General features: G+C 36.7%; 1 protein-coding gene across 1 annotated transcript in view; it reads left to right on the top strand.

Annotated features, from left to right (window-relative positions):
• CCDC7 (coiled-coil domain containing 7) overlaps positions 1-14,222 on the top strand; it is a 432,318-nt gene that overhangs the window by 36,713 nt on the left and 381,383 nt on the right. Inside the window, exon 6 of the mRNA XM_070500835.1 lies at positions 9,295-9,461. Within this exon, the coding sequence (XP_070356936.1) occupies positions 9,295-9,461 (167 nt within the window). The remainder of the gene's footprint in view (positions 1-9,294; positions 9,462-14,222) is intronic.

The raw sequence follows: 14,222 nt of genomic DNA, 5'->3' as shown, positions 1-14,222 counted from the left end.
CATAACAAAGAAAACTTTTTGTATGGTTTTCCACAATTTATATGTTGTTAAATTCAACAGGCAATTTTCTTTACCCCAGCCATAGTTTACAGTGTTGATCACTTCTTCATTTTTATTTTCTTTCTTTTTTCTTTCTTTATTTTTATTGTGGTAACATTGGTTTATAACATTACATAAATTTAGGGTGTACATCATTATGTTTCAATTTCTGTGTAAATTACATCATGTTCACCATCCAAAGACTAATTACAATCCATCACCATACACATGTGCCTAATCACCTCTGTCACCCTTCTCCCTTCCTTCTTCCACTTTAGTAACCGCCAATCCAATGTCTATGTGTTTGTTTGTTGTTGTTTTTATCTTCTATTTATGAGTGAGATCGTGTGGTATTTGACTTTCTCCTTCTGACTTATTTTGCTTGGCATAATACCCTCCAGGTCCATCCATGTTGTCACAAATGGCCAGATTTCATCCTTTTTTATGGCTGAGTAGTAGTCCATCGTGTATAAATACCACATCTTCTTTATCCATTCATCCTCTGGTGGGCACCTATGTTGCTTCCAAGTCTTGGCTATGGTGAATAATGCTGCGGTGAACATAGGGGTGCATATATCTTTACGCATTTGTGTTTTCACGGTCTCTGGATAAATATTCAGCAGTGGAATAGCTGGATTGTATGGTAGCTCTATTCATAATTTTTTGAGGACTCTGCATACTGTTTTCCATAGTGGCTGCAATGGTTTTCACTCCCACCAGCACTATATGAGAGTTCCCTTCTCTCCACATCCTTTCCGACACTTGTTGTTTCCTGTCTTGTTAATTATAACCATTCTGAGGGGAGTGAGGTGATATCTCACTGTGGTTTTGATTTGCATTTCCCTATTAGTTAGTGATGTTAAACATCCTTTAATGTGCCTGTTGGACATCTGTATATCTTCTTTGGAGAAATGTTCAGATCTTTTGCCCATTTTTTAATTGGGTTGTTAATGTTTTTGTTGTTGAGATGTATGAGTTCTTTATATCTTTTCGATATTAACCCTTTATCAAATATATGGTTTGCAAATATATTCTCCCTATTGTTAGGCTGTCTTTTCGTCTTGTTGATGGTTTGGTTTGCTGTGCAGAAGCTTTTTAGTTTGATGTAGTCCCACTTGTTTATTTTTCCTATTGTTTCCCATGTCTGGTCAGACATCGTACTTGAAAATATGCTGCTAAGACTGATGTCAAAGAGCGTGCCGCCTGTGTTTTCTTCTAGAAGTTTCATGGTTTTAGGTCTTACATTCAAGTCTTTAATATATTTGAGTTAATTTTTGTGTATGGTGTAAAATAATGGTCTACTTTCATTCTTTTGCGTTTGGCTATCCAGTTTTCCCAACACTATTTATTGAAGAGACTTTCATTTCTCCCTTGTATGCTCTTGGCTCCCTTGTTGAATGTTAGTTGTCCATAAACATGTGGGTTTATTTCTGGGCTCTTGATTCTGTTCCATCTGTGTGCCTGCTTTTGTGCCAGTACCACACTGCTTCTGGTTACTATGGCTTTGTATTATATTTTGAAATCAGGGAGTGTGATACCTCCAGCTTTGTTCTTTTTTCTCAGGGTTCCTTTGGCTATTCGGAGTCCTTTGTAGTTCCATATAAATTTTAGGATTCTTTGTTCTATTTCTGTGAAAAATGTCGTTAGAACATTGATAGGGATTCCATTGAATCTGTAGATTGCTTTAGCAAGTATGGACATTTGTTTATTCTTCCAATCCAAGAGCATGGAATATCCCTCAATTTCTGTGTGTCTTCTTCAATTTCTTTCAACCATGTTTTATAGTTTTCAGTGTACCAATTTTTCACCTCTTCGATTAAGTTTATTCCTAGATATTTTATTGTTTTTGTTGCAAGTGTAAATGGTATTGTATTAATTTCTCTTTTTGCTACTTCCTTGTTAGTATATAAAAACGCAACTTATTTTTGAGTGTTGATTTTGTATCCTGCAACTTCATATTCATTTATTAATTAAAAGTTTTTTGGTGGATTCTTTAGGGTTTTCTATATATAAAATAATCATCTGCGAATGGTGACAGTTTTACTTCTTCCTTTCCAATTTGTATCCCTTTTATTTTTTTTTCTTGCCTGATTGTTCTAGATAGGACTTCCAATACTATGTTAAATAAGAGTGGTGAAAGTGGGCATCCTTGTCTGGTTCCTGTTATTAGAGAGATAGCTTTCAGTTTTTCTCTGTTGAGAATGATATTAGCTGTGGGTTTGTCACATAGCGTCCTTATTATGTTGAGGTAATTTCCTTCCATACCCATTTTATTCAGGGTTTTTATCATAAATGCATGCTATATCTTGTCAGTTGCTTTCTCTGCATCTATTGAGATGATCCTGTGATTTTTATTCTTTATTTTGTTAATGTGGTGTATCATGTTTATTGATTTGATGTTGAACCATCCCTGCATCCCTGGGATAAATCCCACTTGGTCATGGTGGATGATTCTTTTTAATGTATTGTATTTGATTTGGTAGTATTTTGTTAAGAACTTTTGCGTCAATGTTCATCAGTGGTACTGGCCTGTAATTTTCTTTTTTGTGTTTTCCTTGTCTGGTGGTGGTATCAGGATATGGTGGCTTCATAGAATGAGTTAGGAAGCCTCCCCTCCTCTTCAATTGTATGGAACAATTTGAGAAGGATAGGAATTAAGCATTCTTTGAATGTTTAGTAGAATTCACCAGGGAAGTTGTCTGGTGTTGGACTTTTATTTTTTGTGAGGTTTTTGATTTCTGATTCGGTCTCCTTACTGGTGATTGGTTTGTTCAAATTCTCTATTTGTTCTTGATTCAGTTTTGGAAGGTTATATAATTCTAGGAATTTATCCAATTTGTCGGTGTATAGCTTTTCGTAGTATTCTCTTATAGTTTTTTGTATTTCTGAGGTGTCCGTTGTAATTTCTCCTCTTTTATTTCTGATTTTATTTATTTGAGCATTCTCTTTTTTTTGTTTGTGAGTCTGGCTAAAGGTTTGTCAATTTTGTTTATCTTTTCAAAGAACCAACTCTTCATTTCATTGATTTTTTCTATGTTTTTGTAGTCTCTATTTCATTTATTTCTGCTCTGATTTTTGTTATTTCCTTCCTTCTACTGATCTTGGGTTTTGTTTGCTCTTCTTTTTGCAGTTCCTTTAAGTGCACTGTTAGATTGTTTATTTGAGATGTTCCTTGATTGTTGAGGTGGTAGGCCTGTATTGCTATAAACTTCCTTCTTAGAACCGCATTTGCTGCATCCCATAAGTTTTGGCATGTCATATTTTCCTTTTCATTTTTCTCCAGGTACTTTTTGATTTCTCCTTTGATTTCTTCATTGACCCAATCGTTGTTCGGTAGCATTTTTTTTCCATCTCCACATATTTGTGGCTTTTCTAATTTTCTTCCAGCAGTTGATTTCTAGTTTCATACCTTTGTGGCCAGAAAAGATACTTGGTATTATGTCAATCTTCTTAAATTTATTGAGACGTGTTTTGTGGTCTAATATGTGACCTATTTTGTAGAATGGTCCATTTGCATTTGAAAAGAAGTGTATTCTTCAGTTTTTGGATAGAACGTTCTGTACCTATGGACTGAGTCCAACTGGCCTAATGTGTCATTTAAGACTAATGTTTCCTTATAGGTCTTCTGTTTGGCTGATCTGTCCATTGGTGTAAGTGGAGTCTTAAAGTCTCCTACTATTATTGTGTTTCTGTCTATTTCTCCTTTTATGTCTGTTAATAATTGCTTTATATATTTAGGTGCTCCTATGTTGAGTGCATAGATATTCACAAGTGTTATATCCTCCTGTGGAGTTGTTCCCTTTATCATTATGTAGTGCCCTTCTTTACCTCTTGTTACAGTTTTTGTTTTAGAGTCTATTTTGTGTGATATAAGTATTGTTACCCCAGCTTTCTTTTCATTGCCATTTGCATGTAGTATTTTTACCCATCCCTTCACTTTCAGTTTGTGAGTGTCTTTAGGTCTGAAGTGTGTCTCTTGTATGCAGCATATATGTGGGTCTCGTTTTTTTGTCCAATCCACCACCCTATGCCTTTTGATTGGAACATTTAGTCCATTGACATTTCAAGTAGCTATTGATAAGAATGTCCTTATTGCCATTTTTTCCCTTTTGTTCTGGGTGTTTTAGTAGTTCTCTGTTCCTTTCTCCTTCTCTTGCTCTCCTCCCTTGTGGTTTGATGGCTTTCTTTAGTATTATGTTTGGGCTCCTTTGTCTTAATTTTTTGTGTATTTATTGCAGGTTTCTGGCTTGTGATTGCCATCACGTTCATATAGAATAACCTAGTTATATAGCAATCTATATTAAGTTGATGGTCTCTTTAGTTTGACCTCTTGCTAAAAGCTCTATTCTTTTACTCCTCGCCTCCTGCATTTTATGTTTTTGATATCATATCTAACCTCCTTTTTTGTACATGTGTATCTGTTACCCTCTTATCATGGAAATGGATAATTTTAGAACTTTTGTCTTTTGATCTTCATATTAGCTTCATAGGTGGGTGATCTGCTACCTTTATTGAATATTTGGCTTTGCCAGTGATTTTGTTGCTTTTTTTTCATAGTTTTCTTACTCCTATTTGTATTCTTCTCTTTTCCACTCAAATAAGTCCCGTTAGCATTTCTTCTAAAGCTGGCTACTTGGTGGTAATCTCTTTTGTTTTTGCTTCTCTGGGAAACTTTTTACCTCTCCTTCCATTCTGAATGATAACCTTGCTGGGTAGAGTATTCTTGGCTGCAGGTTTTTTCCTTTCAGCACTTTACATATATTGTGCCACTCCCTTCTAGCCTGTAAGGTTTCTGCTGAGAAGTCAGCCAATAGCCTATTGGATTTCCTTTGTATGTAACTTTCTGCCTTTCTCTTGCTGCTTTTAGGATTCTCTCTTTATCTTTAGTCATTGACATTTTACTTATAATGTGTCTTGCTGTGGGCCTCTTTGGGTTTATCTTGTTTGGTGCTCTCTGTGCTTCCTGTAAGTGGATGTCTATTCCCTTCCTTAGGTTAGGAAAGTTTCAGCTATTATTTCTTCAGGTAGATTCTCTGCCCCTTTGTCTCTCTCTTCAGGGGCTTACAATTGCTTCAGGCCTCCAGTTGGGTCCAATGGCTGCACCCAGTTGTTTCAGGCTTTGGAAGGTGGGGCTGATCCTCCATGTGGCTGTTGAGAAGCACAAGTCTGCTCCACCTGACCAGCCCCATTGCCCGCAGGGCCAAACACCCCATCAATGCAGTCTTACCCCATGTGTGTACCCCAACCCATGAGAGCAGACCCATTTGCCCAGCTGCAAAGGCCCCATTTGTTCCCCCAATTCAGGCCCTCCCCTCACAAATACCCCACCCTACACTAGTGGATCCACTCACCCAACTGCAGAGGTTTTAGGCACTGCTTATGTGGGTCCATAAGCTGCCCAAGGGCTTGCTGTTGGTTGGGGTTAGTCCCTAGGATGGGCTTCCTACCCTGGCTAAGATGGATTATATTGGTGCTCTAGTAGATGGGGCAGATCTCTGAGCTAACAGGTGAGGGGAAGAACTCCAGTGGCTTCTGGCAGCCTCTGTGTCAGCATGCCTCTACTGGGTCATAATAATTGCTGCCACCAATGTCTCAGTCTGTGGAGAGGTCTCTCCTTCACTGAAATGCACCCAGAGCCTATCAGATGAGTCTCTTTTCAGTAAAGGACTTTGCACTTTTCTTTCTGGTGATTTTAGGTTGCTTTCTGAAATGGGTGAATTTCTGCATGGGCCCTTTAAGAGCAAACTTTTCTTTCCTCTTATGTCTAATATCTTTTCTTGGGGGTGTTTCCCATTGTAGTTAATAGCCAGCAAAACCAGGTATTATGCCACTTGTCTCAGTTGTGCTAAGTCCAAAATCTGCTTATTGTGGTAATGCTCCCCAGCCCAGATCCCCCTCTCCTCCAGGGAAGGCTTCATATCTTAAGGCTGATCCTGGCTGGCCATGAAGTATTGCTGTTAGAGGGTGTCTTTTTTCTAGTTAGTTTATACCTAGTTAGTTTTCAGTTGTTTCTTAGGGGTAATTGTTCCAAGAGTAGTTGTAAATTCATTGTATTTGGGGGAGGAGGTGAGTTTAGAGTCTGCCAGTGCTGCCATCTTGAAACCGTCCCTCCACTTCCTCATTTTTAGAACACTTTTCCTTTGGCTTGTGAATTACGCTCTCCTGGCTATTGTTTCAGCTTTTTGCTGTCTCCTTTCTAGAGTCAGCTTCTTTATCTAACCATTAAATGTTGGAAGGCCTCAAGATTTCATCTTTTGCCTCCTTTTTAACTCCAGACTTTCCCCTAGGCAATCTCATCCAGTTTTTCCTTTTAAGTATTACCTTTATATTGGTAATTTAGAAATGTACACCTTTGCTCAAAAACATCCTCTGAACTCTGGAAGTGTAGTTACCTACTAGACTATTTCACCTCAAACCCAATGGATCAAAATCAAGAATTTTTTACCCCTAAACTCATACCTTTTCCAGTGTTCCTTGTCTCAGTGAATGGTAGTACCATGTATTTAATTGGGTAGACCAGAAATGTGGTAATTTACCTTGACAACTCCATTCCATCTAATTTAATATTTAATTTTGGATTTTATGTCATAAATTGCTGTTAAATATGTCTGCTTTTCTCTGTAGCTACTGTTTACACTTTATTGACAGTTATCATGATCTCTAGTATGCCTGAAATCCTGATTTGTGCATTCAGAGTCACCAGAAATAATCTTCAGTACACAACTAAACTTCTGATCTGGAGTTTCAAGTTTTTCCATATTTAAACCCATAACTGCTTCTCTTGAATATTTCCTTAATTTGCTGTATCAGATACATTGCATAAGTGTTTGTATTATCTTCCGCCTTTTGAGGAGTGTTTCTCAAAGTATAATTGATGGATCATGTTTAAATATCACCCAGTGTATCATGTTTAAATATCACCCAAGATACCTGTTATAAATGCACACTTCAGATCTCTGAATAAGTTTTACTGAATTAAAGGTTTTTTTGTGCATGTGTTTGTGTTAGGAATCTGCCTCTTTATCAGACTCCTTAGAGGTTTATTATTCACATTAACATTTGAGAATCTTGGAATAATCTTGTTTTTATTGTTGACACATTTTATTTTCAGCACATGATGGTGAGGTTAATGCCTGTGGTTATGTTGCATTAACAGAGATACAAAGATACATGCTGAAGTCTTCAGAATGTATGGTGAGCTGAACCAGAGAAATGTGGGATAAGTGTGTAGCCTATATGCTTCAGAGTTGTTCTCCTGGAACCTGTTCCCAGTTGGTCTCTTTGATGAAGTCTTATAGCTGATAGTCCCACTGTCTATTCCATATTCCTTTAGTTCTATGACATCATCTAGTCTCCTAGAAAGGACCTATGTTCAAATTTAATCTCTTTTGGGAAATATAATATATCAGTTATGGTCTAATAAAGAGACAAACACCATACAGTAATTTGAATAAGGAAAGTTTCACATAAAGAATTATTATAACAGGAGAATACCTACTAAAAAGGTAAAGATAACTCTCAACAATAAAGGGGTAGAAGATCCAGAGAGTAGTGTCTACCTCTAGGATGGAAGCAGAGTACTCAAGGAAGGAACAAGTCTGAATACCCCCATCTTTTTCCTCCCCCTAAGCCAGGGCTAAGATCCAGACCTTGTGAAGAAGGAACAGTTGTCATCACTGTATGGCAGAGAAGTTTTTGGGGTGCCATGCTGGTAGAACTGGTACTCACTGGGGAGCTTCCCATGAGGGTGGTACACTGGGAAGGCATCCTCTTTGGTGCTAGGAAAAGCCATCTTCCAGGAAGGTACTGTACCTCTTGGTAGCAAGCTGTTCACAAGGGTGCAAAGCTTCCCAAAGAGATGTTCTGCACTGGTGGATTTTGCTAAGAAGTTTTGGGAGAAGCAGGCCATGGGAGTGTGCCATGCTAGGGACCTTGCCAGGAAGCTACCCATGGGGGTAGTGCTGTTGAAACTTGCTGGATGTGAGAAATATTAGATATAGTGTGCACTTCCCTAGGATTAAGCAGAGAGTAATGATAGAACTAGGAAAGCTTCTTCATCCTTTAGTGTCTAGGACCCTCTACTGACAAAGGCTAACATGCAACCTGTCAAGAGAGAAATGTTCCACTACCATAAGCAAGACAGTACAGATGGATTTTTAGATGAGGGGCAATAAATTGATAACTGTGCGTGATTGCTACATCACTTTTTAGACTCAATTTATGATTGGTGTTTTTTGGTTTGGGATCTTGTCTTTGTCCACAGAGTCTCCATTCATCTCCTGCTTCCTTCCACCTGCTCTGCTTCCCCCAATCTCGCACTTCAGGCACATTGCCTAGTATTCACCTCCTGCTATTATATCCTAACCAATTCCAAGTAGCCATTACTAAAATGAAGTCTCTATTTTAAATTCCCAGTGCTAGAATTTCTCTTTGCTAGTTCCTAGGACTATGTCTTGACTCATTTTTTTTCCAGCTTTCCCTCCCATCATAAGGATTGGAGGTGTCCACATGCGTGGATCTGTGCTGTTCTCCTGTAAAAACTTCTTGACCTCAATTGCTGCTCTGCTTATTTATGCCTCCACATATTGGCTATTTCTAGTTTCTGTCATTGTGGTATCTTGAGCACTCATTCTTGCTGAACATTCTTTAAATAGTTATTGCGTAGAATACCAATTATGGTTTGTCATCTTATTCTGTGGATCTTACTGATTCTCCCAGCTGCTCATTACTCTGCAACTTGATCTATTCCAAAAGGCTTGAGACATCCCAGTGGGTCTCAGTCTTACCCATGCACACTGAGGAATGCCAGCTCCATAGACCTTTATACATTAACTTCTGGGAGTTAGTAGAAGCTATTGTCCTTTGAGAGCAAATTACTATCTCTCCATAATTTGTCACAGTAAGAGTCTTTTTAGAAAGGATTTGGAGAAGTAATTACTTTAGAATTGGCTTGTAAATATTTTGAATTGCCTTTAAGTGATCCTGTGACAATTGTTATTAAAATTGCTTAAAATGCTTATATATTAGAATAGTAAACAGAATATTGGATTTGAGTTTTGACATGTAAAAGTCAACATTTAGCTATAATTATGTCCCTAGGTAATTGCTTGTATATTTGTAAAATATTAGTATTTGATTATAGCTATAGATAATAATATAAAAATTGTTTAGATATGATAAGTGAAATGAAATGTCTTTGAGGTATGGGAGTAAAATGAGTATTTCCTAAGTAACTGGCTAATTTTATTATTTTAGATAAGTAAAGATCAAACTATTTCAGAAGCAGAGTTGCCAGCATCTGACACAACAGTCACTTTAAGCATTGCACAACTAGTAAGCCAGGTGCAAAAACTTGAAGAACTGAAAAATCGCCTTAAACAGCAGTCTAAATACTCCTTAAAAACCATGTTGTCTAAACCCACGTAAGTAACATCTAAGACTTAATACAATTAAAAACAGTAAGAATGGGTATATAATTAGTAACAAATGTAAGATAGTGGTTCAGATATTATACTATACATAGAACTTCTAAATCAAATTCAGTGGTCTAGTCAGCTTGTTCCTATCTGAAATTTTTAATAGTTTGAAATGACACTGTCTAATACAGTAGTCGCTAGCCACATGTGGCTATTAAAATTCAGTTCAATTTAATTAAAAAACCGGTTTCTTAGTCACACTAACCTTATTTCAAGTGCTTAGTAGCCACGTGTGCCTGTTGTTAGAAGATTCTATTGGACATTGCTGGCTTTGAAATATCCAGCTTATAAGTTCTTCACTCAGTTTGATTAGGTAGCTTCTGTAGTAAATAGGAAACTATTTTAGGTATAATTAAATAGCTCATTGTTCATGAACATCATCATTAAAAGTTGCGGAAGGACAGGGATATGTTCCAAAGAATAATTTCCTACTTTTTAGTTGAGAAAAGCTGTTTTTGCTGGGTGAGAGGAAGGTTTAAATGATTACAATGATACTCCTATTATCTGTTGACACTCGTTTTTGATATTTGAGGTCTAGCTGTCTTGAAATTAAATAGATGAATAAGTCATCATCATAGAATACCTTCAGTAATTTTTTTCCACCTCACATAGCATTTTTTTTTTGCAGTGAGAACACTTCAGATCCACTCTGTTAGAAAATTTCAAGTATGCAATACGTTAATATTATTAACTGTGAACATAATGTTGTACGTTAGCTCTCTAGAACATATTCAACTTATAACTGAAAGTTTGTACTCTTTGATAACATCTCCTCATTTTCCCAACCCCTCAGTCCCCGGGCAACCCCATTCTACTATTTGGTTCTAAGAGTTCAACTTTTTAAGATTCCACGTATAAGTGAGATCATACAGTATTTGTCTTTGTCTGGCTTACTTCACTTAGCATAATGTCCTCCAGGTTCATACATCTTGTCACAAATGACAGTATTTGCTTCTTTTTTATGGCTGAATAATATTCCATTAAGGAATGCAAACATGGGAGTATAGATATCTCTTCAAAGATAGTGATTTCATCTCCTTTGGGTAGATACCTGGAAGTGGGGTTGCTGGATCGTATGTTACTTCTATTTTTAATTTTTTGAGGAACTTCTATACTGTCATCCATAATGGTCATATCAGTTTACATTTACACCAACAGTGTGCAAGGGTCCCTCTCTTCACTTCCTCACCACCACTTGCCTCTTGTCTTTTTGATAATAGCCATCCTAACAAGTGTGAGGTGATATCTCATTGTGGTTTTGATTTGCATTTCCTTAATGATTAGTGATGTGGAGCACCTTTTCATGTACCTGTTGGCCATTTGTATGTCTTTTTGGGAAAAGTGTCTATTCATGCCCGTTGCCAATTTTTTGATTGAGTTATTATTTTTGCCATTGATTTATATGAGCTCCTTATAAATTTTGGATATTAACCCTTTGTCAGATATATGGTTTGCAGATATTTTCTCCCATTCTGTAGGTTGGCTTTTCATTTTGTGGATATTTACTTCACTGTACAGGAACTTTTTTGTTTGACACAATCCCATTTGTTTATTTTGCTTTGGTTGGTTGTGCTTTTGGTGTAATGTCCAAAATATCATTGTCAAGACCAATGCCAAAGAGCTTTTCCTGTGTTTTCTTCTAGGAGTTTCATAGGTTCAGGTCTTACATTTAAGTCTTTAATCCAGTTTGAGTTCATTTTTGTGTATGGTATAAGGTAATTGTCCCATTTCATTCTATTTCATGTAGATATCCTGTTTTTCCAGGACCATTTATTGAAGAGACTATCCTTTCCCCATTGTGTATTCTTGGTGCCCTTGTCAAAGATTAGTTGACCACATGCATGAGTTTATTTCTGGGCTCTTTGTTATGTTCCATTGGTCTGTGTGTCTGTTTTTTTTTCCTGAGGAAGATTTGCCCTGAGCTAACATCTGTGCCAGTCTTCCTCTACTTTATATGTGGAAGACTGCCACAGCATGGCTGCTGAGTGGAGTAGGTCCACCCTTGGGATCTGAACCAGAGAACCCGGGCAGCAGAAGCAGAGCACAGGGAACTTTAACTACTAGGCCATGGGGCCGGGCCCTGTGTGTCTATTTTTATGCTCGTATCATATTGTTTTGATTACCATAGTTTGAAATCAGGAAGTGTGATTCCTCTAGGTTTGTTCTTCTTTCTCAAGATTTTATTGACTATTCAGGCTCTTTTCTGGTTCCACGTGAATTTTAGGCTTGTTTTTCTATTTCTGTGAAAACTGCCATTGGAATTTTGTAGAGATTGCATTGAATCTCTAGATCACTTTGGGTAGCATGGACATTTTTAACAATGCTAATTATTCCAATTCATGAACAGGATATCTTTCCATTTATTTGTATCTTCTTCATTTTCCTTCATCAATGTTCTGTAGTTTTTAGAGTACAGATCTTTCATCTCCTTGGTTAAATTTATTCCTAAGTATTTTATTCATTTTGATGCTGTTGTAAATGGGATAGTTTTCTTAATTTGTCTTTCTGATAGTTCATTGTTAGTGTATAGAAGCACAACTGATTTTTGTATATTGTTTTGTATCCTGCAACTTTAATGAATTCATTTATTAGTTCTAACAATGTTTTGGTGGAGTATTTAGGGTTTTCTATATATTAGATCATGTCATCTGCTAACAGAGACAGTTTTACTTCTTCCTTTCTACTTTGGATGCCTCTTATTTCTTTTCTTGCCTAAATTTTCTGGCTAGGACTTCCAGTACTATGTTGAATGAAAGTGGTGAGAGTGAGCACCCTTCTCTTGTTCCTGATCTTAGAGGAAAAGCTTTAAGCTTTTCACCATTGAGTTGATGTTAGCTGTGGTTTGTCATATATGGCCTTGATTATGTTGAAGTACGATCCTTATATACCAATTTGTTGAGAGTTTTCATCAGGAAAGGTTATGGAATTTTGTCAAATGCATTTTCTGCATTTATTGAGGTGATTATATGGTTTTTATCCTTCATTGGTTAATATGGTGTTTCACACTTGTTAATTTGCATATGTTGAATCATCATTACATCCCACTTGACAAATCCCATTTGATCATGGTGTATAATACTTTTAATGTGCTGTAGAGTTTGGTTTGTTAGTATTTTGTTGAGGATTTTTGCATCTATGTTCATCAGGAATATTGGCTTGTAATTTTCTTGTAGTATCTTTATCTGGCTTTGGTATCAGGGTAATGCTGGCTTCATAAAATGAGTTTGGGAGTGTTCCTTCCTCTTCAGTGTTTTGGAAGAATTTGAGAGGGATTGGCATTAATTCTTTAAATGTTTTGTATGATTCACCTATGAAACCATTTGGTCCTGGGCTTTTCCTTATCAGGAGGTTTTTGATAACTGTTTCAATCTCCTCACTATAGGTCTGTTCAGATTTTTTATTTCTTCCTTGCTTAACTTTGGTGGGTTTTATGCTTATAGGGATTTATTCATTTCTTCTAGGTTATCCAATTTAGTGGTGTATAATGTTGATAGTAATCTCTTATGGTCCTTTGTATTTCTTAACATCAATTATAATGTCTCCTTTTTCATTTATAATTTTATTAATTTGAGTCTTCTCTCTTTTATTCTTGACTAGTCTAGCTAAAGATTTGTCAATTTTGTTTATATTTTCACAATACCAACTCTTAGTTTTGTTGATCTTTTCTATTATCTTTCTAGTCTCTATTTCATTTATTTTTGGCCTGATCTTTATTATTTCCTTTTTCTGCTACTTGTGGGCTTAGTTTGTTGTTCTTTTCTAGTTCCTTGAGGCATAAGGTTCTTTATTTGAGCTTGCTCTTTTTTTCTGCTGAGGAAATTTGGCCTTGAGTTAACATCTGTGCCAATCTTCCTCTAGTTTGTATGTGGATTGCCACCACAGCATGGCTTGATGAGTAGTGTAGGTCCGTGCCTGGGATCCAAACCTGTGAACCCCGGGCTGCCAAAATGGAGCATGCCGAAGTTAACCACTACTCCACTGGGCCGGCCCCTCTTTCTTTTTTTCTTAATGTAGGTCTTTATTGTTATACACTTCTCTTTTAGAACTGCTTTTGCTGCATCCCATAAACTTTGGTATTTTGTGTTTTCATTTTCATTTGTCTCAAGATACTTTCTGATTTCTTTTTTGATTTCTCATTTGGCCCATTGGTTGTTTATGAGCATGTTGTCTAATATTTGTGAATTTTCGAGGTTTTTTTCTGTTATTGATTTCTAGTTTCCTACAAGTGTGATCGGAAAAGATACTTCTTATGATTTCACTTTTCTTAGATTTGTTGACTTGTGTTTTGACCCACATGTGGTTTACCCTGGAGAATTTTCCATGTGTGCTTGAGAAGAATGTATATTCTGCTGCTGTTGGATAAAATGTTCTGTATATGTCTGTTAGGTCAATTTGGTCTATAATGTTTCAGGTTGGCTGTTACCTTATTGATTTCTGTCTTGAAGCTCTATCCACTGTTGAAAGTGGAGTGTTGAATTCCCTACTGTTATTGTATTTGCTGTCTATTTCTCCCTTCAGTTCAGTTAATATTTGCTTTATATATTTAGGTGCCTCAATGTTGGGTGCATGTATGTTTGCAATTGTTATATCACCTTAGTGAATTTACTCCTTTATTATTGTATAGTGACCTTCTTTGTCTCTTACAACCAGTCTTGACTGAAAGTATATTTGGCCTAATATAATTATAGCCACCCCTGCCGTCTTTTG

Source organism: Equus asinus, chromosome 29, assembly GCF_041296235.1.
Source record: "Equus asinus isolate D_3611 breed Donkey chromosome 29, EquAss-T2T_v2, whole genome shotgun sequence".
Classification (NCBI taxonomy): Eukaryota; Metazoa; Chordata; class Mammalia; order Perissodactyla; family Equidae; genus Equus; species Equus asinus.
The sequence above is the reverse complement of the archived record's forward strand: the minus strand, read 5'-3'. Positions and strand labels throughout refer to the sequence as shown.